Raw genomic sequence first — 26,558 nt, forward strand, 5'->3', positions numbered from 1 at the left:
TGATAATTACATATTTAATACATCTTGCTTTCAACAGCAATTTCCAAAGTAAACATATCATAGACCTTATAACTTATTAAAGATTTTATAGTTTACAAATTTGATTCTAAAAATATACCTTATTTGATCTAAATGAATAACATCTGAAAGACAGAATAATAAATGATAGCAGTGTGTTGGCCACTCCCACCATTAGGCTTGCGTACACATATTCCATACGGAGTATTCTTGGTATGTTCGCTCTCCCAGCCTGAGAACACAAAGCACATTACACTCTGGTGTACAAGATTTCAGCACTGCTTTGAAAGAAAACAGCTTTAAAGTATCTACTTGACACTGTAGGAAAGCATGGGCACATGCACACACAGACACATGTATACATTTTCTCTCACACACTCAACACATAAACACACACACACACACACACCACAGAATTCTGAAGAATTTATGCTTGTATCCAGAAAATTAACAATTCCAGGAAGGAAAGCAAGTGGAAAGTCAGCTGATATACTTAAACCATAAATGGCAGGAGTTGTTAATGAGACGTGCCAGGAGCTCTGTGATGAACTCTCTCAACTTATTCTCCAAGGACGGACCATTCAGCAGGAGACATCAACACTAAGAGAGTTATGCATCCACCATCCTCAGACTGCACTTGTGAAGGCAACAGACTCAGGCCTGCCAGAGCCAGGCAGATACACGGCCCAGTCCCACCAGCATTACCTGCCTTCAGAACCTTCATGTTGATCTGCCTGATGTTCCTTAATCATCACGTGCTAAAGCAGTGAGCTTCAGTAACGAGTAATAGCTAATATCACTTTGGTTTCTGTGGCAGAGAGAAAACAACACAGTATTCCCCAAACACATTTATCTAATCAAATCCCCTAAGTTTTAGCTATTTATGTTTTTCCAAATTTAGACACAAAGCAGGGTAATGCTGATCACCTCCCCCGACATCTGTCAACACAGAACAGTACTCTTTGGACTCCTGCAGCAGTGCAGGTTCACACCATTCTATGGAAGTTCATCATTACCATATTTAGGGTTTATAAACTCTCTGACACAACAGCAACAGAGACAAAGCACACATGGGAGCTCATAATGCACACAGCTGATGAGAAACAGAAGGCACAACAGTCAGTGAGAGGGGAAGACCAGCTACCCATTCGCTTTCTGTTTGGTTTGTTTTCAGCTTTCTTCTTCTGTTTCACTAAATTTCTAAGTTGTCCAAAGCACTCTTAGTCTCTGTGACAGTAACAGCGTAGTTTGGCACATCAACATTGTGAAACAACGCATGGTATGTCTAAAAAATTTAGAAATTTCATGTACTCATAAACATGTCTTTCATGTAGTGCACATATATCTTACATTTATTGAAATCAAATACCGAAAGGTTGGTAACTGATTTACAGAAGCAATCACAGACTGCAGAAACGTGTGTGTCACACACACACCAATCCAGGAAAACTGCATCCTCGCAATTTCACAGTCCAAAGTTTCGCTGGTGCGTCTAGCAAATACGCAATGCTTTCCCATGGCTTCCTAGAGAAAAGACAGATTCTGCCTTCTTCATTCTTGATGAGATTTTTCAGGAATAACTTTACATTCATACTGCAAAGATTAAAAGGTCAAAAAAGTTAACAGATTTAAAATCACTTGTGAACTGCAACTTCCAAACAAATTAAAAAGCTATAAAAATAAATGTTTTAATATGTTCACTTTATTCCTCAAAGAACTAAGAGTTGCACAATGGCATTCAAAGTGAAAATCTGCAGACAGCAGTGATGGGCGGCAAAAAGACGACTATTCCCACACTGTAAGCCACAGCAGCTGGGGATGTAGGGAAACCCCATGATACACAGTGCTCACAGACCAGCAAGGACAAGCCATGAACTTCAGGACAGTGATGAATTCAAGTCATCATTTCAAATCACTCTATGATTTAGCAGAAAAATATATTACAATATAAAGGATCCAAATTAAAACAATATTCTAAAAGTATAACTACCAAAATGAATAGTTGAAATTCAAAAGGAAGGAAACACACAGAGTTAGAACTGGGTGCTCAGAGTATCAAAACGACAGCAAGTAAACCACAGTTCTCCCAGATGGCCAAACTCAAGTGAAAGCAACTGCTGTGGCCTCCAAATGTCACTGTGTAACTCTTGCCACATGACCGGGGTGGGGGCACGGGGGGTGGTAACACTGTGTGTTTCCATTCATAACTAAAATGAGTATCTTGGTCAGCTTGAGACAGTCTTCATTTACAAATACTATATAATATGCCCTCTTCATTTTTAAAACTGTTCTTTTACCAGGGGCTGAAGCTGTGGGCTCAGCTGAGAGTGCTTGCTGAGTATGAAAGAGGCCCAGAGTTCTGTCTCCAGGACCACATGATCCAAGTGTAGTGGTACAGACCTATAATTCCAGCACTCAAGAGGTGGAAGCAGGAAGACCAGAAATTCAAGGTCATCCTAGGCTACAGAGTGAGTTCAAGGCAAGGTGGGCTACTTGAGACTGTATTAAGACAAAAAAAAAATGTTGTTGATGGAACGGAAAACTGTAAACTAATAAAAACAAAGCAACCAAAATCAAACATCACTATATGGTCAACAAACTCTCCCACAGTACCCATAACCAATTTTTCCTTTTCCCTCTAGCTGTTCCTCAAGTATTAATACTCCTCAGATTAAATTCATCCAAATGATTTATTTCAATGAAAGCACAAAAGAGAGTTCAAAGAACCCTGTCTCCATCGATGCGTTCCCTTGAGTGATGGGCATTTTGAGAAATGGTATCATGCAACTCAACCCTGCGTGGGCCTCAGCTTACCATTGCCAGTTGACGACCAATGTTTCCCATTGTTATGCCTCCAGCAAAAAATATACATGGCAACCAAGAACGGACATAGAGAAAATCTGGAGATGTGTATCTAGAATAACAGAAACACTTAATAACTCACAGAGCACGGTCAAGGGCACTCAAGACAGGCATAATGAAGAGAAGTGATTCTATACATTAAACTCGATAACCCCATTGCGTTCTCAATTTTGAATGCAGTTATTGATTTAAAGCAACCAGGTAAAAGAGCGACAACACTCACTGATAAACACCATTGTAGACTAGCAGTTGGGTGACAACAGTAGCTAAGAAAGCGATTCCAACACCAAGGCCAAAACCACTTCTTGATCTGTCAAAAGTCCACCACAGTCCTACCGACAGCGCAGCCAGCGTGAGGGAAAACTGGAAGTTGTTGTCAAAGTCTACTTTCTGAGACCAGTGCTAAGGAGCCATCAGAAAACAAGGAAGCAGGTGATATCAACTGTTCACTTTTCTAAATAAGAGGCCACTTTCAAGGGACTTGATTCTTCTGGGGTGTCCGCAAACTTCTATCACAACACATGAAGATAGGTGCAAGTAAAACTATGTCTACATACCAGATACAGAGGGCACTAATTAATATTTCCTACCTTCTTATAACCCATCCAGAAAAAAAAAGGCTAATTGTAAAGTCAGGCACTCTTTAGGAAGTGCTTTTGTGTCTAAACATGTAACTGTGCACTTTGGATAGCAGTGCTAACAGAACACACTTTTAAGGGGAAAAAAAAAGAAAAGAAAACCAATAATACTTTTCAAAATGGTTCAGAATTACTTGAAAATCATAGAGGAACCTGGAAAGAGAAGAGCTGACAGCTATTTAACAGGTAGCACACTGCTGTGTGATTTACTGACAGACACATTTTATAATAATGCAGTTCAGAACAAGAGCACCAAGGACATAGCATCCCTTCTATTATGTCAACTGCTCTGCTTTTAATTTGTTGAGGATAAAGCCTTGAAGTGAACATTATCTTCCCCCCTGCCAAACTATTCTGGTGCCTGCGACTCTCTAGCAGGGCACTCTGCTCCGGTGATATTTTATTTCTGGCACACACGTAGGCATCTATTCACAAATATATGGCCCCTTTTACTCAGGAATCTCTGAGAATGAAGCTTTACGAATTAAATTTTCTGAATTTTTTTTTTTTTTTGGCTAGAGGATTACACTAAGAAAATTAGTTCTGCCATTAAAAAGGCATTTTCTATGCTCCAAAGGCTCCACCTTGCCTCTGTAACTGGTTCATTGTTGGACTACAGATCTGACCAATGCCAGTACTACGAAAGTCTTTTCTTTCTTTGCCTCCCAAAACAAGCCCAAGAAACCATTTCCTGATTCTAGTGCTACTAACCTTTTCTCCACCTTTCCCCACCTTTCCCGCTAAAGCAGCATATAAAACCCCTGCTGGCCAGTCCAGGCCTCTGAGGACAGCTGTATGCCACTCTCTTAAGATCAGTCCTTGTGAGTGGCTGGTCTAACAAGAAAACTAACAGTTCATCTGGGCAAGTTTCTTTTTTTCTTTTAGCTGTTCTTGTATGTACACTCTAAACATAAGGTTCTCAGCGCTGATGAGCTTGCCTGAAGATAAAAGTGCAGAGCTAGCCACACTAGTTAACCATAGAGGCCAGGCAGCAGTGGCACACACCTTTAATCCCAGCACTGGGAGGTGGAGACTGAAAGTGATCAGGCTGGGCAGACAGAGGAATATAAGGCAGGCAGAGACAGAAGCTCAGGATTCAATCTGAGGACTTGTAGAGAAAGGATCGCCCATTCGGTCTGAGGATTCAGTAGCAGTAAGAACTAGTGGCTGGCTGCTCTGCTTTTCTGATCTTTCAGCATTCACCCCTAATATCTGATTCAGGGGGTTTTATTATTTAAACCAATTAGAATTTGCATTACAAGCGGCATTCACATAATAACAGCAGGAAACAATAGTAATGGGTTTCATCTTGCTAACTAATTAAGTTATTTAGCACAATAAGGAGGCTTTTAGAGTAAATCAGTCAAATATATCAGTTTCAGAAGCTTTACCTTGTGGTTTTCCAAGGTCTAAGTAACCTAATAAGAAAAGTCTTTGCTATAAATTTTGTAAACATCTTCTATCTTCTTTAAAGGGTAGACATGACAGCTAAGATTGCTATATTTAAATATTTCACTTAGAAACAAAAAAAGTGAATGAAGCCAAAAATGCATATTGTATGCAAGGCTTTTAAAGCTGTAGAAAGGGCTATTTAAATCTCCCACCTACAAAGAAAACACTTTTTTGGGGGGGAGACAACTCAGCAGGTAAAGGGACTTCTATGTAAGCAGGAGGACAAGATAGGATCCCAGCACTCACATGAAAAAGTTGGCAGGGGAGTGCAGGTAGGGAAAGATGTATGAAAAGGACATATAGAAGCTTAGTACTTTGTAAGCTAATTAGAGGCGTGTGTGTGTGTGTGTGTGTGTGAGAGAGAGAGAGAGAGAGAGAGAGAGAGAGAGAGAGAAAGAGAGAGAGAGAGAATATGAATTAGAAGGGAGATATCGTCAGATGTGAGAAACTTCTGATGAGTTGCTGGCTAAGGAGGCCCCGGAGGCTTCCAAAACAATTCAGGCTCTTGCTATTCCTCTTGATTACCTACCAGAACTAGGTGGTGATAAGATCCTATTGCTGAAGATAACACAGGAGTAATTTATAATTGCAAGGTGAATAGAAATCAAGCTACAACTCAGCTGGAAGTGTCCCTCTGCTGGCCAGCTTTCCTAAAGCTAAAGGTGCTCTACCAGTTGGTGGGGAGAAAAGGTATCTTACTGGTTGGTGAGCCCATAGACCTGCAATACCAATCTGCTAGGCAAGACAGGTGCACAGGTGCAACAATGGTATCACTGTTATGGGGCCACCAACCACTCTCTTCCTATATTCCAAGCTCTGTCCACAAGAGGGAATTCATACCTGTGCTGTAAACTCAGTCAAAGCCCAAGGCTATGGAGGACTTAGGCCCTAAAGATGACACTACTGTTGTTAAGCTGTCACGGTGCCATGCTGTCTTCTAACTATTTACATTTAAACCCATAGTTAAATGCTACCTCCATTCTGAATCAGAGAAGCCTCTTTTTGCAATGAAATGAATGGGCGGAGGGGGGGGGGTTAAATACAGAGACAGATGGCTGCTCAAAGTGCCAAGAATAAGAGATGATTGCTTATTCTACAGAGGACTTCTGTTTGACTCCCTGCAAGGTTCAAAGGTCAGGTAGAAGAGGATGTGGAAAGGATATAAAGAGCCTGAAGACGAGAAGGCAGTGAATACTGTCTTCTGAACATGGCACAGCTATTGCAGAAATGATTTCACTGGTGTGGCTGCCTACAACAGACCTACTGATGTCAATCATGAATAGAGAGAGGCTCATGGAGTCCTTCCTCCACCTCTCCCTGCTGAAGTACTGGCTTCTGGTGGACTGTAAGGGAGAGAGTCATCCTCTTCACATGTGTACACACTGAGGAGCCCACCAACCTCCAAAGGATACTTCGAAACCCACTGCCAGGCAGGGAATCCTGGTGAGATTCAGTGGATCTCAAAACAAAAAACAAAACAAAACAACACAAAAAACAACAACAAAAAGAGGAAAAGCCAAGGATGTGGACTTGAGAGAGGAGAGATAATGGGAGCAGAAGAGAGAGAAAAGGGAGGGTGGGGTCACAGTAATTGGATTGTGCTGTACACAAATGTATGAAACTGTCCTAGAAAAAACTCAATAAAAATGATTAAAATGAAAGAAATACAGATCAGATGTCAGGATGAGAAGCTGAGCATCACTGGTAAAAATGAGAAATACAGATCAGATGTCAGGATGAGAAGTTGAGCATCACTGGTAAGGATGCAGATTTTATTGAAACAGGTTTAACAAGTTGGTCACATTGTACCAAAATGAAAAATACAAAACAGATATGTTAAAACAAAATCCCCAAAAAACCAACAACTATGGCAAAAAAAAAAAAAACCCACAAAAAACCTACTCTAGAGGCTAAAGCAGAAGGGTCAAAAGTCAAAGCCAGTTAGGGTTAGCTAGCATAGTAAGACTCTAATTTCATAATGAAGTTGGGGGAAGGAATGTGCTTTTTGGTGTTGATTAAAACCAATAAATGTCAGCATAACTTCTTTAAAAATATACTTTTTAAAAAGAGTACCTAAAACTATCTGGGTCCTTACCTGCAAATCCTAAGTGAAGAGAGAAAAACGGGGGTGGGGGGTTTGAAATGTACCTGTTCCATTTTTGAATTAACAAAATTTCATGTAGGAATTTAGTAGCCTAATGAACAGAGTTTCTACATGGAACTGAAAAGGAGCTTAGGCCAAGCCCCACCCACCTCTACCCTCACACTTGCTACCCTGGGTCAACAACTGGGTCAGCACGGTATTGTGACTAAGGGGCTGCAGGCTGCCTCGTTACTGCAGGTTTCATCAAGGATACAGCACTGGCATGATTGATACCCACGAACACCGCCACGCAGCGCATAACACTGGACCACTCTCTCTTGAATTTATGTGGTTCTCCTAGATGCCTGTCAATGCAGGGGTACAATAGCCCGATCACAGCTGTGAAGAGAAGAAAAAAACAGTAAGTCTCCACCAGCACTGCACTGGCAGCAATCACTACAGTCACTGCTTTCAAGATCCTTCCAAAAGAAATTGTATCCAAACGACTGAACACTGCCAGCATCTTTAAACTCACCTTCCAAAGGAAAACACGAGTTTCCCAGTACAGAGAGCTCCGAGGAAGCTGCAGCACTCTAAGGGACTCACAAGGAGCCAGAGACACCAAGTCAGCCCATGGTTACCCACAGTTACCCTCTCCTCATGTAAGTATGCTATGTATCACAAGCAGAAGCTACAGAGAAGGTAGGCAGTGGACTTGTAAACTTCCACGCCAGGCTCCCAGGATCCTCACTGCCCTGCTGGCTGGCTTCCTGTCTGTACACAGCACTCTCTGACAGTGTTCCCCCAGTCCTTCTCACAGCACTGCTCTGACAGCAACAAAAGAATACAGACACTATTTCTGCTACACACACAAAAAGGAAAGACATGGGGAACAGAAAAATTACAAACTTGCTAGGTATGACAGTACACACCTTAAATACCAGCAGTCAAGAAAAAGTAGGCAGATCTTTGAGATCAGGACATAGTCAGACCCCTGTCCAAACACAAATTAAAAACTTACATATGTAAGTTTGCTGTTAAAAGGTAAGAAGAAACATCTTGACTCCTACCTGGGTTAGTAATCATGAATACAGTGCCTGTGTATAAGATATCCATGACTAAGACCTCCACTATTCTCACCCTATCCCTACCTCTACTTACCAAATCTCAACATTTTACTCACTTAGAAGACATGAAATGTATGTGTACGTTCATGAATGTCTTCATGGAGCATGTGGAGATCAAAGAATAAGCTTAGCTGTCATTCCTCAACCACCGCCCACTTTGTTGTCTGCGACAGGGTCTCTCCCTGCCCTGGAACTAGGTTAATGACCCAGTAAGCCCCAGAGACCTGCATGCATCTCCTCTGCACTGCATTACAAGTAAGGACCACCACGCCCAGCTTTTTTATCTTTTTTTTTTTTTTTTTAATATGAGTGATGAGTGGTCAAACAGAGGTAGGTCCTCATGCTCCCAAGGCAAGCACTTCACTGACTGGGCTATCTCCCAAGCACACAAAAAAGAAAATGTATTTATTTGCTAAAGATTACTTTTTAAATTTTGTGTAAATATGCACATGTGCCTTTTAGTATGCCCATATGCATTTGGGTGTCCATGGAGGCTAGAAGACATAGGGTTCCCTCAAGTACAGGAATTTGAAAGCTACCCAATGTGGGTGCTGGGAACCAAATTCAGGTACTCTGAAACAACAGTAAGCACCCTTAACGGTTACACCATCTCTCCCCACAAATATAAACCCTTGGGCTGGAGAGATGGCTCAGTGGTTAAGAGCATTGCCTACTCTTCCAAAGGTCCTGAGTTCAATTCCCAGCAACCACATATTGGCTCACAACCATCTGTAATGAGGTCTGGTGCCCTCTTCTGGCCTGCAGGCATACACACAGACAGAATATTGTATACATAATAAATAAATAAATATTTTTAAAAAAATATAAACCCTTTTAAAATTTAAATGTAAATTAAAAGAATAAAAAAGAAAAAGAAAACTGGAAACCAATTAGTATCCAAAGAGCACAGGCAAGTAGAGCACAGAGCAGCAAGGGAAGGAGACAACCTAGCTCCTCTCACCTGGTGATGAGACTGGAGCTCTATGCTTCAGTAGAGAACAGATGATGCACAAGCCATCCTAAGATCAGTGACAAAGCTCAGCAATGCACAGAGAACTCCAATGGCTGCTAGAAAATGTAAGCTTCAGGGCCTGGGTGATAGTTCAGTTTGAAGTGCTTGCCTTGCAAGCCCAAGGAACTGAGTGTAAACCAAAACAAGAAAACCTAAGATGGACTGTGGCTGAGGAGTAAGAGCTGAAGTTATCCTTGCGCCTCCACATAGATACATGCATGTGTGCCTGCACATGCATGAACACACACATGCACAGACACAAAGAAAATCCAAGTTATGGTCCTATTTGAAACACACTACTGAAAAATCCCACTGGATTAAGTGACAGCATTTCTAAATTTCTACATGATTAAAATGACAAGCATGCCTAATAATTGAAACATGTCTAAATGATACTTTTTCCTCAAGGGGTATCACAAAACAGCTCATCTGTCATTCCACCATTCTCTATATAACACATACATAGATGCATCTACCTACATATCACCTATCTATCATCTACCATCTACCCATCCACTATCTATCATCCATTATCATCTATGTATATACCAATTAATTTCTCCTCAATCCCCTGCATCTTTCTGTTTGCCTGTGGCTGAGTAAAAATCCAACCAGAGAAGGCATTCCAAGTTAATTCCAAGTCATCCTCAGCAGCGGATGCCATGGGTAAAGAATTATCACATTGAGATGCTGACATGCATGTGCAAAAATATAAGTAAAACAGACTACGCTCCTATGCAAGTGAGAGACAACTGAGAAGAGAAAGTAAAAACACAAAGAAGGAATTTAAACAGCCATGCTGCCAACCTTGGGATTTGCCAATAAAAAACCAAATCCGTGGAGTATGCGTGGTGCTCAGCTGCTCACTGAGAGAGAGAATTTGGGGAAGCTTGTCACTTCCCATTAAATGTCTTTCTTTCTTTCCTTTAAATAACAGCATGGCAGAGTCTGAAAGGAATATACACAGCGCGGTGAGGATCCACTGTCTGAGAGCTCAGTGGAGTATGTCTGGGCTGCTGCTTCTCTCTGTACCATTTTTTTTAAACAAGAGACTTAAAAATCATGCTGTGTAAAATCATATGCAAATACAATTCTGCTTAATCAGATGGTTCTCTGATGTAAAGTCACGTGTCTTCTGATATCTTGAAGTGATTCCCAGTAAGTCTGCCCAACCCACAGACAAAAGGAGTCTGTGAAGCACAAGTAGTAAGCCATCACTCTCAGTGCAGTGAGGCAGGAAGAACACAGTTAAATTAGACATCCAGCAAGGAGCCAGACTGAAGACAACCAGACCACTCAGCAAGACACTCTTCCATGGAGACTACAACAGAAGCCGATCATGTTTCATTCAGCAAACACTTAAGCACTATAATGTATCTTGTTCTTGGTATTTCCCAGGGATTTTAAAAGAGAAAAAAGGGGGCTGGGGAAATGGTTGAGACGGTGAAGTGCTGCTGTGTAAGCCCAAAGACCAGAGTCTGAGCTCCAGAATCTACTTCATACACACACACCTCCCCCATATACAACCACACACACAACTCCCCCATACACAACCACACACACAATACAACTCCCCCATACACAACCACACACACACAATACAACTCCCCCAACACAACTACACAAACAACTCGCCCATACACAACTATACACACAAAACTCCCCCATACACAATTACACACACAACATACATACAGCTACACACACACACACACACACACACACACACACAGTGGTGACACTTGTAACCCCTGCACTGAGACATAGACAGGCTGATCCCTGCTGATCCCTAAGGTTTGCTGGCCAGCCAGCCTAGCCTACTTGGTGAGTTCCATGCCAGTGGGAAACTCTGTCTCAAACACACACACACACACAGAAACGTAGGTGGCATCTAAGGAATAACAGCTGAAGTTGTCCTTGGACCTACGCACACAGGCACAGACATGTATACATTAATAAACAAGAGGGTGTATTTTCATGACAAAGTGGCACAGACACTATTGAGTGCTGACTAAGTACTGACAAGTTGCTGAGGGGCATCTCAGCACATCTCATCTTGGTCCTGCACATGAGGAAAGTTCTAAAGAAGTGACTCTGCACGCAGAAGCATGGAAACAACTCTCTCATCAAAGGGAGGCACCTGAAGGAACCAAGGCACAACCAGAAGCAAACACCATTACCAGGAAACTGTAAGGTTTGAGCATGAAGGGAGGCTTGGGTACAGAAAGGTTCAAAGTATTAGAAAAGCAAAAGTAGGCCACAAAAAAGTTTTAACACTATGTATATTAAAGATTTGGGAACACACTGTGTGTCAGACACAGGCAATCATTCTTACAGCCCAGAGTGCTCAACAGAACACAGGAAGTGGGACGGGTCAAAACAAAGCCAGAAAAAAAAAAAAAAAAAAGACTAGTATCTTCAAGCCCAAGGGGTGGGGGCCAGGACCAAAGGGAACAATGCAAACTATGCAGGCTCACCTTGGGAGTGGGATGGGGAAGGATGGAGACCTCTCTAGGAAAGGGCTGAGGAACCAATGACTAGAAGAATCCTTTACATGACTTCCACAGGTTTAGCTACTTGTGATTTTGGAGACAACTTCTCTACGTTTAGCCACAATATAGCAACTGTCTTTTAACACATTTACTCTTTAGCACTAGTAGTGGTAAGCCTCTAATCCCAGCACCCAGGAAGTGAAAGCTGGGCAATCAGGAGTTCAACATCAGCCTCACCTACAGAGTTTGAGGTCATCTTGAGATGCACGAGATTTTTATTTTATTGTTTCAAATGTAACAAGCCATCTACTACATGGCCAGATAAGAAGATATCCTTTATACACGGGTTTCCCAATCCCAGCTCCGGGGCACCACACATGTAAAGAAGTCCACGACAACACCAGCCTTGCTAAGCTTGTTTAGACCCTTCCGATGAAGACATCACACACTTTGGTCACAAAGCATGGAGAAATCAAGCTGGTACTGACAGGAAGCTTCCTCCATGCTGGCTAGCTTTCACGGTACTGAAAGAAGCTGTGCAGGCACCTCGGGGGAAACTCATCAGCAGTGTCACTCAGCTGTGAACCCTGTGAGCCACAGTAACTGGCATGGTAAGATAGGTCCATGGGTGCAAGAACAGCAAGAATGTTAGGGGGATCTGCAGAAGGAAACGCATGCCGAGAATATAAATCTGGCCAAGAACCCAGAGATGAGGAGCTCACGAGCCCCAGAAGTGAGCCTACTGCTATTATTTCACTAAATGGACATACTGTCCAGCTACCCTCTTAAACCTGTATCTCTGTGGCCATAGATTAGGGCAGCTATCACATCTCATTGGAGAAGCTTCTTTGTGTAGTAGATGGCAGTTAACACAGAAACACACAACTGGTCACAGCACAGAGAGTGTCTGCGGAGCACTCAGGCACAAATGGGACATCTCTATCACAGCCCCTCACTCCAAGGCTGCAGAGCCATCAAAGAAGACCTATCTACAGTAGAAAAACTGTAAGCACCAATGGTCAGCGAGGAGCCTGCTGAGACAACATCTGGACATTACAGGCTGTGGCACTAATGAACTCAGCTGCTGCGGCTGCCTGCACAAGATGACGCCTGTCAACATTCCGGCATGGAGCAGGGAACACTCTCCAGCTTCCTCTCCTAGCTGAGGAGCTACTGAGAGTTGATGGCTGCTGGGATAGGAAGAACCAGTTTTCTTTAAGCCTGTGTCCCCAAGAAGGTCAGTTCCTATCGAGTGGCTAGCCCCACATCCATTAGAAGACCGCGAGCACAAACTGTCCTTGGAGTTTGTGAGTTTAAGAAAGGAGGCTAAAGGTGAGGCTGTGCAGTGGGGATGAGGGAGGAAGGGAAGAGAGAATATGCTGAAAACACACTGGACAGGATGGGTGTGGAGGCACAGCCTTGAATTTCAGTATTCAGGAGGTAAACGCCAGCCTGGTCTACACTGTGAGTTCCAGACCAGAGTTGCACAGTGGGACCCTATCTCAAAACAAACAAAAAAGCAAAATTCCATATGCATGAAAGTCTTAAGAATTAACACAAATAGTATATCTATTTAAAATATATACATATACAAATAACATTATGTAGACAGAGCAGGTTGTATTTACATATTTAGGTAGTTAGGTAGGTGTAGGTGTGTGTGTGTGTGTGTGTGTGTGTGTGTGCGCGTGCGCGCGCGCATTCGCACATACGCATGCATATGTAAAACAACAATTACAAAAATAGAGGGCATGAATTTGAGAGGGCAAGGTAGGGCATATAGAGAGGGTTACAGGAAGGAAAGGGAAGAGGGGTAACTAGATCGTGAAGTGGATTGCTGCTAGGTCTAGGAAACTAAGTGGTGAGGCTGCATGCTGAGCTGCACCTTGAAGGAGAGAAAAGAACTAGAGTTATTGGGAAACTTTTTCTCTTCTGAACTTAATGAAGGAAAATATAGGCAGATCAGCAGATACAGAAGAATGATAAGATACAAGTTCTCATCTATTTGGATGATGTCTTAGAGAAGTATCACCCCAGGAAAACCAGGACACAGCACTGTGATGACTTCTCTTAACTGGGGGCTCCATCGGTTTTAAGGCTACCTAAGGCATGTGGAATCTGACTGCAACAATGTTCATCTGTCCATGCAGCAGGGCTATGGGATTACTTGAAGATACTGTACAAGTCGGCCCCAGCCTTTGGACACATGCACCTGTAACCTCTAGCTCTAGGATGGAGATGTACCCACACTGTGTCGCACAGTATTCGTGTACACTAAGTACAGACATAGAATTAACCATTTTTCTCCCACATGGCTATGACTACCTTCTATTACTTTATTACATAAAGTATTGTTGACCCATTGACATAGCCAAAGAGCTGCCCGTTACAGGGCATCTGGAAATGTTCCCCTTGGCCATCAATGGTCCTCTACTGAAAATGTCAAAGCCACTAACAGGACTATCAGGATTTTAAGCAAAGACAGTTTACCTCATTATCTTTTCAAGTATTTACTATTTCTTCTGGTACATTTAAAGACCAGGCAGCAAGAATAAAAGCATATAAAAATTAAAAATACAGCATCAAGTTTTCAACTTGAATAAAATTACTCCATACGCCACGGTTTAGTCTGCTTCAAACACAAAATTATAGCCCATTCATCAAAACTTTTAGGCAGTAGTGAATATTACCAAAATAACTTAGAATAATATTCAGAAGAAATGAGAAAAAGGTAAATGCCCTACACCCAAAGAAAATGAGAATTGGTTTCATGGTTAAATGTTAAAGGTGCAAGAATCAGGTACCGGCTGACTCCAAGGACTACACTGAAGGCAGAGATAATCCTGGAGGGCAGAGAGCAGGGCCACTTAGCCTGAGGCCAGGGTACCAAGGAATGCAAGAGAGCATAAAAGACTGGGAATGACAGAAATGCTCCATAGCTGGGGGCGGGAGCACAACATAAGGACATACGTGTACCAAATATATCAAAGTTCCTCAGAGTCCACTGCACTCTATTTAAATTATATCCTCCACTCAGAGGGTAAAATGCTTTCCACAAAAGCATGAAGACCTAAATTCAGAATCTCAGCACCTATAAAAACATCATTGTAGTGACACACACCTAGAGTCCCAGTGCTAGAGATATAAAGACAGGCAGAACCCAGGAGCTCAATGGCCAGCCAGTCTACCTAATTGGCAGTGTCCAGGTTAAGAGAGACAGTGTCTTAAGAAACAATTTAGACAATAATTGCAGAAGACACCCAACTCTGACCTTTGGCCTCAACATGCAGGCACACATACATTCACATACAACCACACACATGTGCAACCCCCAACACAAACTTGTCACTTAGGCCACACAGAACACATCGCCTCACACATACCTGAGGCTGTGCCGCAGCATGGTGGTACCCACCATGCAGATGAAAAGATGCTCGTGACCACATCAGGTGGAAAAAGTGTCACGTTTCTCTGAATCTGGAGCAAGTTCAACACTAAGGCAAGGAACACTCCAATGAAGAAGAGCACCACCCCTCGGATCACCACGTTCACACTCTGGCTGGTGACAGAGGAAATGTATGGGCCACACTTTACGGGCCCAGGTGACTCGGGCTTTCCTTCCGACATGGTCTCATAGGTTCAGCAGGCCTGAGCCGTACATAAAGCAGGCTTCTCAGTGGAAAAGATGAAGTGTCTCTGAATGGAAGCAGGCCAATGTCTCAATCGTGCCGCATCTTGCCTGAAGGTGGAACCTACCAGGAATCCTACAAGAGATGAGAAGAGAGAATCAGCATGCAGCTGACACACAACTGTACAAGTTTTCACACTCAGTACTAGTTAGGCAGATACAGAATGAAACAAGTTTGTATACTAATTTATTTAAATTATTTACTCAATAAGAAAATCCTTTTTAAAAAGCCTTTCTATACATGCTGTAAAAAATAAAAAAGTGAAGTGTTCCATGTGTGTTTACTAGGATACAACAGGTGACTTAGGAGACCCCAGCAGTAAGAAGTCTTGCAGAAAACCCAGGTTCCCAGCACCCATAGGACGGCTCACAAATGCCTGTAGTTCCAATTCCAGAGGAGTCGATGTCATCTTCTGGGCTATGTGAACACCAGGCATGCATGTGGTCCACATACACACACGCAGGTGAAACATTCATGAACATAAAACAGGAGAAATCTTTAAAGGAGAGGCAACAACAGCTGGGTCGGCAATGAAAGCTCGGCTAGTAAGATGTCTAAAGCACAGCATGAGGCCCTAAGTCTGATCCCCAGCACCTACTAAAAACGCCAGGTGTGGTGACATGCTTCTGGGACACACGCCAGTGCTGGAGAGGGGAGACAAGAGGATCCCTGCAGCTCACTGGCCGGCTGGCCTAGCCCTACCTCAAAACAACAGTAGAGAACTACAGAAGATACCCAATGTCTAATCACATACACACACACACCCTGCTACCCCCTCAGCATTAAAATAATAGAAAAACAGTTTCCCTTACCTCAGAGAACAGCCAGCCAAGTAATTCAAAACACATCTACTGGGAGCTACAAGACGAAACCCCACATCTCTAGGTCGTCTGCCTAACCCCCACTCCATCAGTTGCAATTGAATCTCTTATACTTTTTAGGTTTTTGATCCTACTGCACGTACAGGCTTTGGGGGAGCCTAGGCAGTTTGGATGCTCACCTTACTAGACCTGGATGGAGGTGGGAGGTCCTTGGACTTCCCACAGGTCAGGGAACCCTGATTGCTCTTCCAGCTGATGAGGGAGGGGGACTTGATCGGGGGAGGGGGAGGGAAATGGGAGGCGGTGGCAGGGAGGAAGCAGAAATCTTTAATAAATAAATAAATAAGCCGGGCAGTGGTGGCGCACGCCTTTAATCCCAGCACTAGGGAGGCAGAGGCAGGCGGATCTCTGTGAGTTCAAGGCCAGCCTGGTCTACAAGAGCTAGTTCCAGGACAGGAACCAAAAGCTACGGAGAAACCCTGTCTCGAAAAATAAAAAATAAATAAATAAATAAATAAATAAAAAGAAAAAAGAAAAAAAGAAAACCAACACATTCTGACCAAAGACACTGTAGTTTTGGTAAGAAAATGTGACTTGCTTATGAGGACAGTATCCACAGAAGGATTCATCCCCATGTTTAATGCTTACATTGCTGAATTTCTGCAACCAAGCGGCCTATGAAACCCAGCCCACAAGCACCCACCTACACATATACCAGCCAGAAAAGCCAGACTTCAGCCACTCTACCAGGCCACAGCTGTGCTGCCGACCTGCAGCAGTGCGCTGAGCCAAGTGCTGCAATCACGGGGTCACTATGATGAGGAAGCAGAGGAAGCCAGCGCCAAGAGAATGCAGCCCAACCCCGTAACACCTTCTGAGGGTCAGCCTAGGTTCTGTTCACTCCTTTAACAAAAGTGACTGCTAGGTCCTGCTGGGATCTCCCGAAGAGAGATTGCCATGCTGGTAGTTGAGGCCTCGCTGTGATGCTGGGAGACGAGATGAGATCTAACCTACAGGTGATGGCTGGGTAGCTGGGGTTGGTACGTTTTAAGACAATGATCAAGAATTCAAGGTCACCCTCACCTACACAAAAAGCTGAATGCCAACCTGGGCTATAAGGTATCTTTTAAATGGGGAAGGAGACACACATCCCAAAAGAATGTTCTTGGGCTCGTTGAGGGCACTGCTCCAGGAGGAAAGAGGCTGTGAGACCTCAACCCCTTTGCTCCCTATCTGGTAATGTGATCTTGCCCTCTCACCCACACTCCTGCCATGGAGATCCTTACCAGAGTACAAGTGATGCTAGCCAATTTCACCCCTGAATCTCCAGAATGGTGAATAAAATAAGCCTGCTTTCTTTGCAAAGTTAGTCTGCCTTCAAACTAATCAGCTAATGCAATGATCCGTCATGTGTGATAAGTACATGCACTTTTCCTGACACAGGCAATTCACTTAACCCTCACAGTATCCCTAAGAGGATGGTGTGACCGTCTTGGGCTGTACAGTGACACTGTCTCAAGAACTAAAATAATAACAGTAATAATAACAACAACTCTGAGAGCTAAGTGTAATTTTACAAGTGAGAGCACAAAGCAAGGTTAAGTCTACACGCCTGGGTAAGAAGCATAGCTTGAATCAAATCCATTGTCCTACTCCCTTGCTCTCATCATGACGGTGCTGCTCAAACTGCCACGTGCCTTGTTCTCAAAGAACACTACCAGTTTTCAAACGTGAAAACAATAGGTAGGCTTTCTGCTTTGTCATCCTCTTCATCCTAATTGACTACACTACACCTTGGGAATCTTTGTAAGTCAGGACCTAAGTGGTATGTCTTGTGAATCCTGAAACATTTTATTTGAATGCAGTTCATTTCATATGTATGTGTGGCTTGGCACCGTGCACATGTAGAAGTCAGAGGACAGCTTTTGGAAGTCAGTTCTTTTCCACCATGCGGGTCCTGAGGGATCACATCCATGGTGTCAGACCTGGTAAAGGCTCAGCTTTTCCCGCTGAGCAATCTCACAGAGGCAGAACTTCTAATAGCTACCTCGTAATTATCTGCAGAGCTGCTTTATGGATTATAAACTTTTTGTGTTGGTCTTATTCACCGACACCAATCTCCATTGTATCTCTGCATGCAGCAAGCTTCCTGCTTGGCCCACAGGGATAGTTGCTTCACATAGTTTAAGCCAGGTTCATTCTTCTATGATCAAACTCTTGTGGGCTCAGCTCAGTAGTCCTTTGAAAAGGCAAATCTAGAACCTAATCTAAGTTTCTGATTTTCAGCCTACCTTAATGCAAATTTTCAAACAAAACTGAATGTCTAAATGAGCCCACAGGTAACTTAGCAGGCAAAGGGGCTTCTATATAGTCCACAGCCATTATGAGCCTACAGGTAACTCAGCAGGTAAAGGGGCTTGCAGCCAACGCTGATGGTCGGTGTTTGACCCCTAGAATTCATATGGTACCCAGAATGAACCGACTCCTGCATATTGTTCTCTGAGCTCTACATACATGTGGCATGTGCGTACACACACAAGTAAGTAACACAGACAATATAATAAATGTAATAAGAAACTTTTGTTTTTTATTTTATTTTAAAACAGGGTTTCACATAGCACAGACTAGCAAAAGTTGGTCTTAACTTCTGATCCTCCCACCCCCACCAATCCCCTCCTGAATGTACCCCTACTCCTAGAGCTGAGATTATTTGCTACCAAATCTGGTCTGTGCAGTGCTCACTGAATCATCTCCACAGTACTCGGAAATAAAAATGTAAACAGACAACATCAGGGTTAATAGAGATGCTTTGAAGTACAAAATAACAACAAGCATCAAACAAAGTACCACAGAGGGCTCCCTTCCACACTGTGTGTGACCAACAGTGCACTCTCCTGCCTAGACCCTGGGCAGGCATATAGCCTCCCTACCCCTCCGCAGAGCACAAGTGACACCAGAGTCAAGAAACCACTTATTCTGTCTGTGATTTTTCCCAAAGCAGAATTAAGCAACATATACCTTAGGTTCAACAGTATTCTTAGAAGGATAAATAACTTTAATTAGCTAGTCCCATCCATTTCCAGAGATAGCTAGCCAGAAACTGCCAGAGAAGCCTTGGTGAGTTTAGGTCAGATGGTCTCTTACTGTGTGGAAACTCTTCTGGGCCTGGCAAATTATTTAGCATCCCTGGCTCCTGGCCACTAAATGCAGGCCTCCCCCACTTGTGATACCCAAAATTGTACCCACAGTATTTCCAAATACCCCGAGGGAGATCCTGTGCTCCAATGGAGCTGCTGCTAGAAGGAGACTTCTTTCCTCATCCCGCCCGTCTACTGCAGACATTTGGAGCCGTTCATTTGTGTTTTCTCCCACTGCTGTTTATCCAACTTTTCCTGGCAGCCCTTCTTCACTTTCCTACTTCACCCCCACAAGTATTCTTTAAAAATAACACCGCATTTGTTTAATGTTTATTTGAAGCAGAACCAAAGGACTAACTGTGGTTACATCGCAGCACGATGATATATAATTACCAGGGCCAAAAATAAAGACTACAATACTTCACCATCAATGTTCTAAAATTTAAGGACTGGAAGGGGGCCAGGAGACCATCTATTCTAGGATATATCTGAGATTCATGCAAAGTAAAAACAAAAATGTGTATGCATGCATTTTTTCAGAGTTCACACACATACTCAAAAATCTCCAGTATCCAAAGTCAACAATGGGCTATCAAGCTAGGCAGGCAGGCAGGCTGGTGAGGTGGCCCAGACCTGTTGGGAGAAGGAGGGAGGGAAGCACAACCAACCTAACAGTTCTCTCACTCACTTTAATACTGTCACAAAGCCTTCAGGTGAACTAACAAGATCAGGAAAGAATCAATGGAGCTGGGCATACTGGAGCAGGGATATAATCCCAACACTTGAGAGGTGGAGGCAGGGGGAGCTGAAATTCAAGGCTGTTTTCAGTTACAGTAAGTTCAAAGCTAGACATGGACACTCAAAACAAAAGGCAATGCAATACTGGATGGGGGGGGGGTCATTTCCGGATCTTTTTACTCCAATTACATATAAGCACATACAATAAATAACCAGGTTGGTCAAACAGATAGAAAAACCCAGAAAAGAATTCACTATTTCCTAGACAATAGTGAAGTTTCTATGCAAAGAAAACCACGTAAATGGGCTGGTGAGGTGGCCCAGAGGGTAAGAAGCTTGCTGTGCAAACCTGACAGTTTGAGTCAGATCCAGAATCCCACGGTGGAAAGAATCAGCTCTCAGAAGTTGTCCTGACATCCACATATGTGCTGTCCCATGCAACCCCTCCCCCACATACACACAGATGACAACACTATTATACTAGGAGGGTGGGATATTTTAAAGGCTCTGGGAACAAATGTAGCATAATTTATTTTAAAATCCCTTTAGCTATTTACATTTTCTTAAAACAGAAGTAGTCATATTTTTATATATTATACTTATAGCAAATCAAAATTTGGTTCTTCAAATTTTTAAATTTTACCAAAAAAACTTAGATTATAAATTTAAAGCATAATACTGCAATGGCTCCTAATGAGTCAGTGTTAATAAATAAATAGGCTGGTGTTTTTAATTCCTACTATACAAAAATCAGACAGGCTAATACATAGTTTTCTTTTGTTGCTTAAAACAAGATTTCACCATGTAGCCAAGGCTGGCCTTAAATCTCTTGATTCTCCTTTCTTGTCCTCCAGTGGGGATTACAGACTTGAGTTACCAACCCAGGCTTCAAATAGGCTATGGAACTTTGCAAGAAGGCCAAGTTGTTAGCAGGTAGCCATATTTGAGCCAACTACCCTGCCTCTTCTCCCAAATGCCACACAAAGAGCTTCGGTGCCACAAAGGAGACTGTTTGTATGGTCCCATTCACAGGCTACTGTTATCTCCACAGCAATGCTTTGTACAGTTTATGAGAAAAACCTTACTAGAGGACATGCACTATTCTGCTTTGAGCCCTGAGCTACGATTTCCATAAACTATATAAATGAACACAGAAAAACAGTTCATATAGTTTGGCAAAATTGGTGACAAATCATCAAAGCTGGAAAAATACTTTCCCATATGATTTCATGTTAATGGATTGATACCATTTCTTTCAGACAAAAGAGAGGCATAAGTAATGCTAGGCATTCTACAAGTAAATACAAAGTTTATGTTTCCCACCAAAACATCTTACAGGTAATAAGCTTTTGGGAAAAAAAATGTAAAAACAAAACATAGTAATAACCAGTTGCAATCTATGCTTTGTTTTTTTTGTTGTTGTTTGTTTGTTTTTGTCTTTGAAGCAGGGTCTCATTAGCCCAGACTGACCACACACTCAACAGACAGCCAAGAATGACCTTGAACTGGATTCTCCTGTTTCCACTTCCCTAGAACTGGGATTCCAAGCACGCACCACCACACCTGGTTAAAATCTAGGAACTTAAGAACCATTTGGTTTGTAGGCAAACAAGATTCTTCGTTTTTCAGTGACTGGTGGTCATTCTCTGATGACTGTCTCTCTCTTCAGGGGCTGGGTCAGACAACACCAAATAATAAAGTTAAATTACTACCGCCCACATTTTTCAGCACAGGCTGTGCTCATTAGGACAGCATTCACAAACAGAATAGCAGCAGCATTACGAAAACACAATACAACAACATGGTTTAACCCTCCTGAAATAAAAGCACAGAGATGTGAATCTCAGACTGTGTGCATTAGAACTCTGGAAAGAAAAAAAAAATGTATCCCCTGAATATATTGACGCTCTTTTCTCTCCACAAATGCAGGAAAGATTAAGCAAGCCACAGTCACATAGCTTACCGCTTTAAACATATGGCTTAGCCCTTTAGAAATGTCACTCTACTGTTTGGCGACAATTTTCTAGCAACAATGAAAACACTATTCTTACTGAACTGCACATTATCTTTCTCTTTTCAGTGTCATCATCTAAAAACACAAATGTCAGTTTAAAAAGCATCAACCTTTCCCCCAAATACAAATGATTCACATAGTGTTCATTTCATAACGGATGTGAGCTTAGTACCACGAAAACAAATAAAACCACTATGGTTACAAATTCAGAAAAAAGCATGGAGGACGAAAACAGAAAGAGAACACCAGCTCATTGTTTTTCCCTACAGGACCCGACAGGATGAGTAGGAACACCCCTTTATTCAGTCTGTGGTTCACCATCAGGGCCAAATCCCAAAGATGGGGGTGAGGGCAGAAAACACAGCATGGCAGTCTTCACGTATCTGTACCCAGAACTGGTGCCTGGCTTTCATTGCTATGGTCAGTTTCCCTGTGATACCGACGCTAGCCAGCTTCCGTGGCCCAACTGTCAAGTCTATGTGCTCTTTCCTCATCAATCCTATAAAACAGCAAGCTCTTCGGGGTAAATTTCGCCCCACTACATAGCTAACATCACCCATGAACAACTTTTCCCAACACTCACTGGACTCGAGTTATTTTCATCACCTAAGGTTTAACACCATTTCACGTCTCTAGCCTCAGCAAAGCACAGTGAAACCTTTCCCAAACAGCTCATCCCCACTGTGCGACCCCCAAATCCCACTTACTGTCACCAACCGACTTCTAGGCCCTGGCAAGAGCTCTCTTTGGCTGCACCCACTAATATACCTAAAGGGTATTCACTTCCGATCCCAAATCCCTACTCTTTATCTCAGTGTCCTCTTACTTCGGTAGATTCTAAACTTACTATGATTATGAACCTAATTTCGATCCATTTCCTATACAAGCCTGAGTCTTTCTCCCTAGCTACAAGACACCCTAGTCGGGTCAGGTGTACGTTAGACAGCTGGCCCATCTCTGTCCCCAAACAGACCTCCAGGGTCGCCCTTCCCGCCGTCCTCCAGCCTTCCTCCCCTCTGACAGTCTCAAACTGTCCGGAGACCTCGGCGCCCCCTAAGCCTGCCCCCCAGGCCCGCTGTCCCCTTCAAGAGCCCGCCGACCTCTCTCCAGGTAACCCCGGTCCCCTCGCCCTGCAGGCCCCACCTGCGGGTCCTGGATCCCCCAACACCTGCCACCGGGACACCCAGCCTGCAACGTAAAGGCATAAGTAGCTCCTCTTCCCGAAAGCCACCGCCTTTCTCGAGCCGTCCCCTTCCAAATACGCTCACCTGCGCTCCACAGGGAGACCCCCAAGTCACCCCCGCCTCCGCCATCTTCAGGGACCGGCCCCCGGACCTACTCCCCTCCCACAGCTCCGCCTGAGCCGCACTGCGCCTGCGCGGCCCGGGCGCCTCGCGGGGAAGCTAGGGGCAGAGGAGCTTCCGGTTGCTGCGCCGCCAACTCCCAGCGCTCCACGGAGACGGGGCATAAGGACTTCCGGTCTGCCGGCCACTCGGGGCTGGAAGGAGGCGGGGCCCTTGTCTGGGCTGAGAGGCTGCGGAATCGGCTGTTGTTGGCGGACTCCGCAGTCAAGGGTTCTGACGGGCGCCTCGGCTCTGGGGGCGGAGTGAGGAAGTCGTGCCCGGACGCACGCACTCACGCTCTGCCCGAGACTCCGCCCTCTGCGTGGGCCTTACTCGCAAGCAAGGTGGAGGACTCAGCTGTCGTCGCCTTCTACTTCCTCGGGCCCTGGAATATGTCTTAATATCCTTTCTGAACACCGGTTAAAGGCAGCTGTTCTCATCGCCCAGGCTCTATAGAAATTTGCACCAAAGGACAAGGAAATGAAACCTTATCACCTCTCTACTGTCAAAGTTATCATCTCCTTTGAATTAAAGAGCATCCTCCTTCCTTTTGAGAAAGAGTAGCACTATGTAGCCTTAGCTATAACCAGGCTGCCCTCACTGAGAGCTCCCTGCCTCCGCTTCCCCAGTGCTGGGATTAAAGGTGTGTCCCACCGCACCCAGCAAATCTTCCTTTCCGAACAGGAACCAATCTTTGGAGACTGCGCAGATGAACTTGTTTTGGATGAAAAACTATACAGGAAAATTCTGTTTTGTTTTATTCCTTGAGAATTTCAAGGGCTTGAAGTTCGAGTGGGAAAGTGGAGGGTGGATCTGGGAGATGTGGGGAGTAAATATGATTAAAATATATTATATGAAGTCCTCAAAAAAATCACATTTAAAAAAAAATTTTCAAGCCCGTATGCAATGTATTTTGATCATGCACCCTACTCCCCATTCCATTCCTCCATAGAGTGTTTTTGAAAGCTAATACCAAAATCTGACTTGATTACCTTTCCTCACTGGGCTGTTCCATGGATCACCTTTTTTGGGGGCCCAGCCAAAAATACATTATGGATGCAGTCTGATTACATTGATCTTAACGAGAACTTTGTAGGAAATATGGGCAACTGCTATTGGTTAGATGCCTTTGTTTTTTGTTTTGTTGTTGTTTTTCTTTGAACTGGCAGACAATTCAATGTACTTTTTAAAAACCCTGTTTCTGACCCTTTTATCAACACATTTGTTTCTGAAAATTGGAAGAGAAATTAAACTTGGACCAGCAGTCTCAGCGTGTATTAATATGACCTTTCTTGTATTTCTGTTTTTCCCTAGCTCTTACATTTAATTCCTTCAGGTTTTTAATGCATAGTAAATGAAGGTCCAGGCTAACTATGTTGCATAGATGAAGAATGTTATAAGGAAAAATAAACATGCACATGTGATGGCTTTGTCAACTTGACAGGATTTAGAATCATCATGGGAACATCTCTGAGTGTGTGTCGAAGCAGGAGTTTCCAGAAAAGTTTAAAGAAAGAAGGGAGAAACACACTGCAAGTGGGCAGAACCGTTCCTTGAAGTGGGACCCTGAGCGGAATGGAAAGAAGAAAGCTTCTGAGCGTGCACACTCATCTGTTTCCTTGCCATAGGTTCAGTATGTCCTCACACCCACCCCTACGCCTTTCCTCTGGCCTGTGTCCTCTCAAAATGTGAGCCAGGATAGATAGACCCATCTTCCCAAAAACTCTTTTGCCAAGTCTAAATCCAAAATGAACTAATGTCAGGATATGAATTAAGAGGGCGGTGAAATCACACTTACTTTGGAAGACTGAAGTTAGTTCTGTGCCTCTAGGTTGCTGGTGTTCTTTTTTTCAAACCTCAGCTGCATCTTGGCACTGCATGTATGTAGTCATGTCCAGTAATTCCACTTTCTAGGTTTTTCTTTTTATAGCTATAGTGAAATAGTGATCCCGGTGGTTTTTAAAGTCCCTTTTTTCCTTTGTTTTGATGTTTATTTGTCTGGTGTTTGTCTGGTCAGTTGGTTGGTTTTGAGGCAGGATTTCTCTGCGTAACAGCCCTGACTGTCCTGGAAGTTGCTTTGTAGACCAGGTTGGCCTTAAACTCACAGAGATCCACTGGCCTCTGTCTCTGGAGTGCTGGGATTAAGGGTGTGCACCACGATGCCTAGATTTTAGATTTCTCTTAACTGTCAGAAATATCAGTGATTTGATAATTCTGTAGCTCCCCTGACCCACTAATGTTGCATATTCTTTGTTCTTTCTGTTGAACAGACGATCAGGCAAGCTAGAAAGAATAAAAACTTTGTAGCTAAATACAAGCAAACATCAGCAGAAGTCATTTGAGGGAGATACTTTAGACCCCAGGTTAAACATTGTTTCTGGCTGAAGCTTCACTAAGCCAGAGTCTCAGATTCTGAGAACCTGGCCTTGGGAACCTTACCCAAATTAAAAGCACCCAAACTTTAAAAACAAAGAATATGGCCATTTTTCTATTCAGTAACTACTTCTATTCAGATCAAAGTCATCCTCACACTTGCATGGCAAGCACTGTACTACCAAACCATCTCCACAACCTTTAAATTCACTCTTACGTCATTAGTTCAAAACCCTTTTAAATTAGCTACCAGAGTAGTTCTTAACCCTGACTGTATATTAGGACCACCTGTAATTGATTGAAGTAATGTGTGTACTCTATATGACATCTTTCAAGGACTGGGGCTATACCCTGTACGTATTCCAATTTAATTGGGCTGAAGGACAGACCTGGACTCTTCCAATAAAGACCTTGTATAATCCTAGTGTATTCCTAAAGAAATGCTAATGCAGCCAAAATTCAGAAGCACTGGCTCCATCTAAGTTTGTCTGGCATCATTTGGCAATATAATAAGTAGCAGAGGAGGCAGCAATTCAACAGGCATCTGTTCAGTTCCAGTGCCTGTGTTCTTAGCCCCACTGCACAGCCCTGTCAACTGCATACAGTAAGCAGCTAGAAGCCCACTGAGGCACCAAAGTAAATGAGACAAAGTGCTTACCTTCAATAAATTCGTCTAGGGAAGCCGAGGTGTCGGTAAAGGAAGCCAGTTCAGCTCACATAAACAGACAGAGGCTTACTGAGAACTCCTCTGGAGATCAG

General features: G+C 43.3%; 1 protein-coding gene across 3 annotated transcripts; it reads right to left on the minus strand.

The window, feature by feature from the left end:
* On the minus strand, nucleotides 1-26,558 carry Insig2 (insulin induced gene 2). Of its 3 annotated transcripts, none has more exons than XM_041648873.1 (6): nucleotides 26,458-26,558; nucleotides 15,068-15,448; nucleotides 7,328-7,452; nucleotides 3,104-3,270; nucleotides 2,833-2,932; nucleotides 1-1,611 (listed from the first exon to the last, which is right to left on the minus strand). In XM_041648873.1, exons 2-6 carry the CDS (start codon nucleotides 15,309-15,311, stop codon nucleotides 1,570-1,572), a joined length of 678 nt encoding a protein of 225 aa, XP_041504807.1. In that variant the 5' UTR covers nucleotides 15,312-15,448; nucleotides 26,458-26,558; the 3' UTR covers nucleotides 1-1,569. The 3 variants fall into 3 exon arrangements, with proteins under 3 accessions (XP_041504807.1, XP_041504806.1, XP_041504808.1); XM_041648872.1 differs by lacking the exon at nucleotides 26,458-26,558 and adding an exon at nucleotides 23,352-23,472; XM_041648874.1 differs by lacking the exon at nucleotides 26,458-26,558 and having other exon boundaries at nucleotides 15,100-15,272.

This window comes from Microtus oregoni, unplaced genomic scaffold (assembly GCF_018167655.1).
Source record: "Microtus oregoni isolate MIOR12 unplaced genomic scaffold, Mior012 000003F_ref0000135, whole genome shotgun sequence".
Taxonomy (NCBI): domain Eukaryota; kingdom Metazoa; phylum Chordata; class Mammalia; order Rodentia; family Cricetidae; genus Microtus; species Microtus oregoni.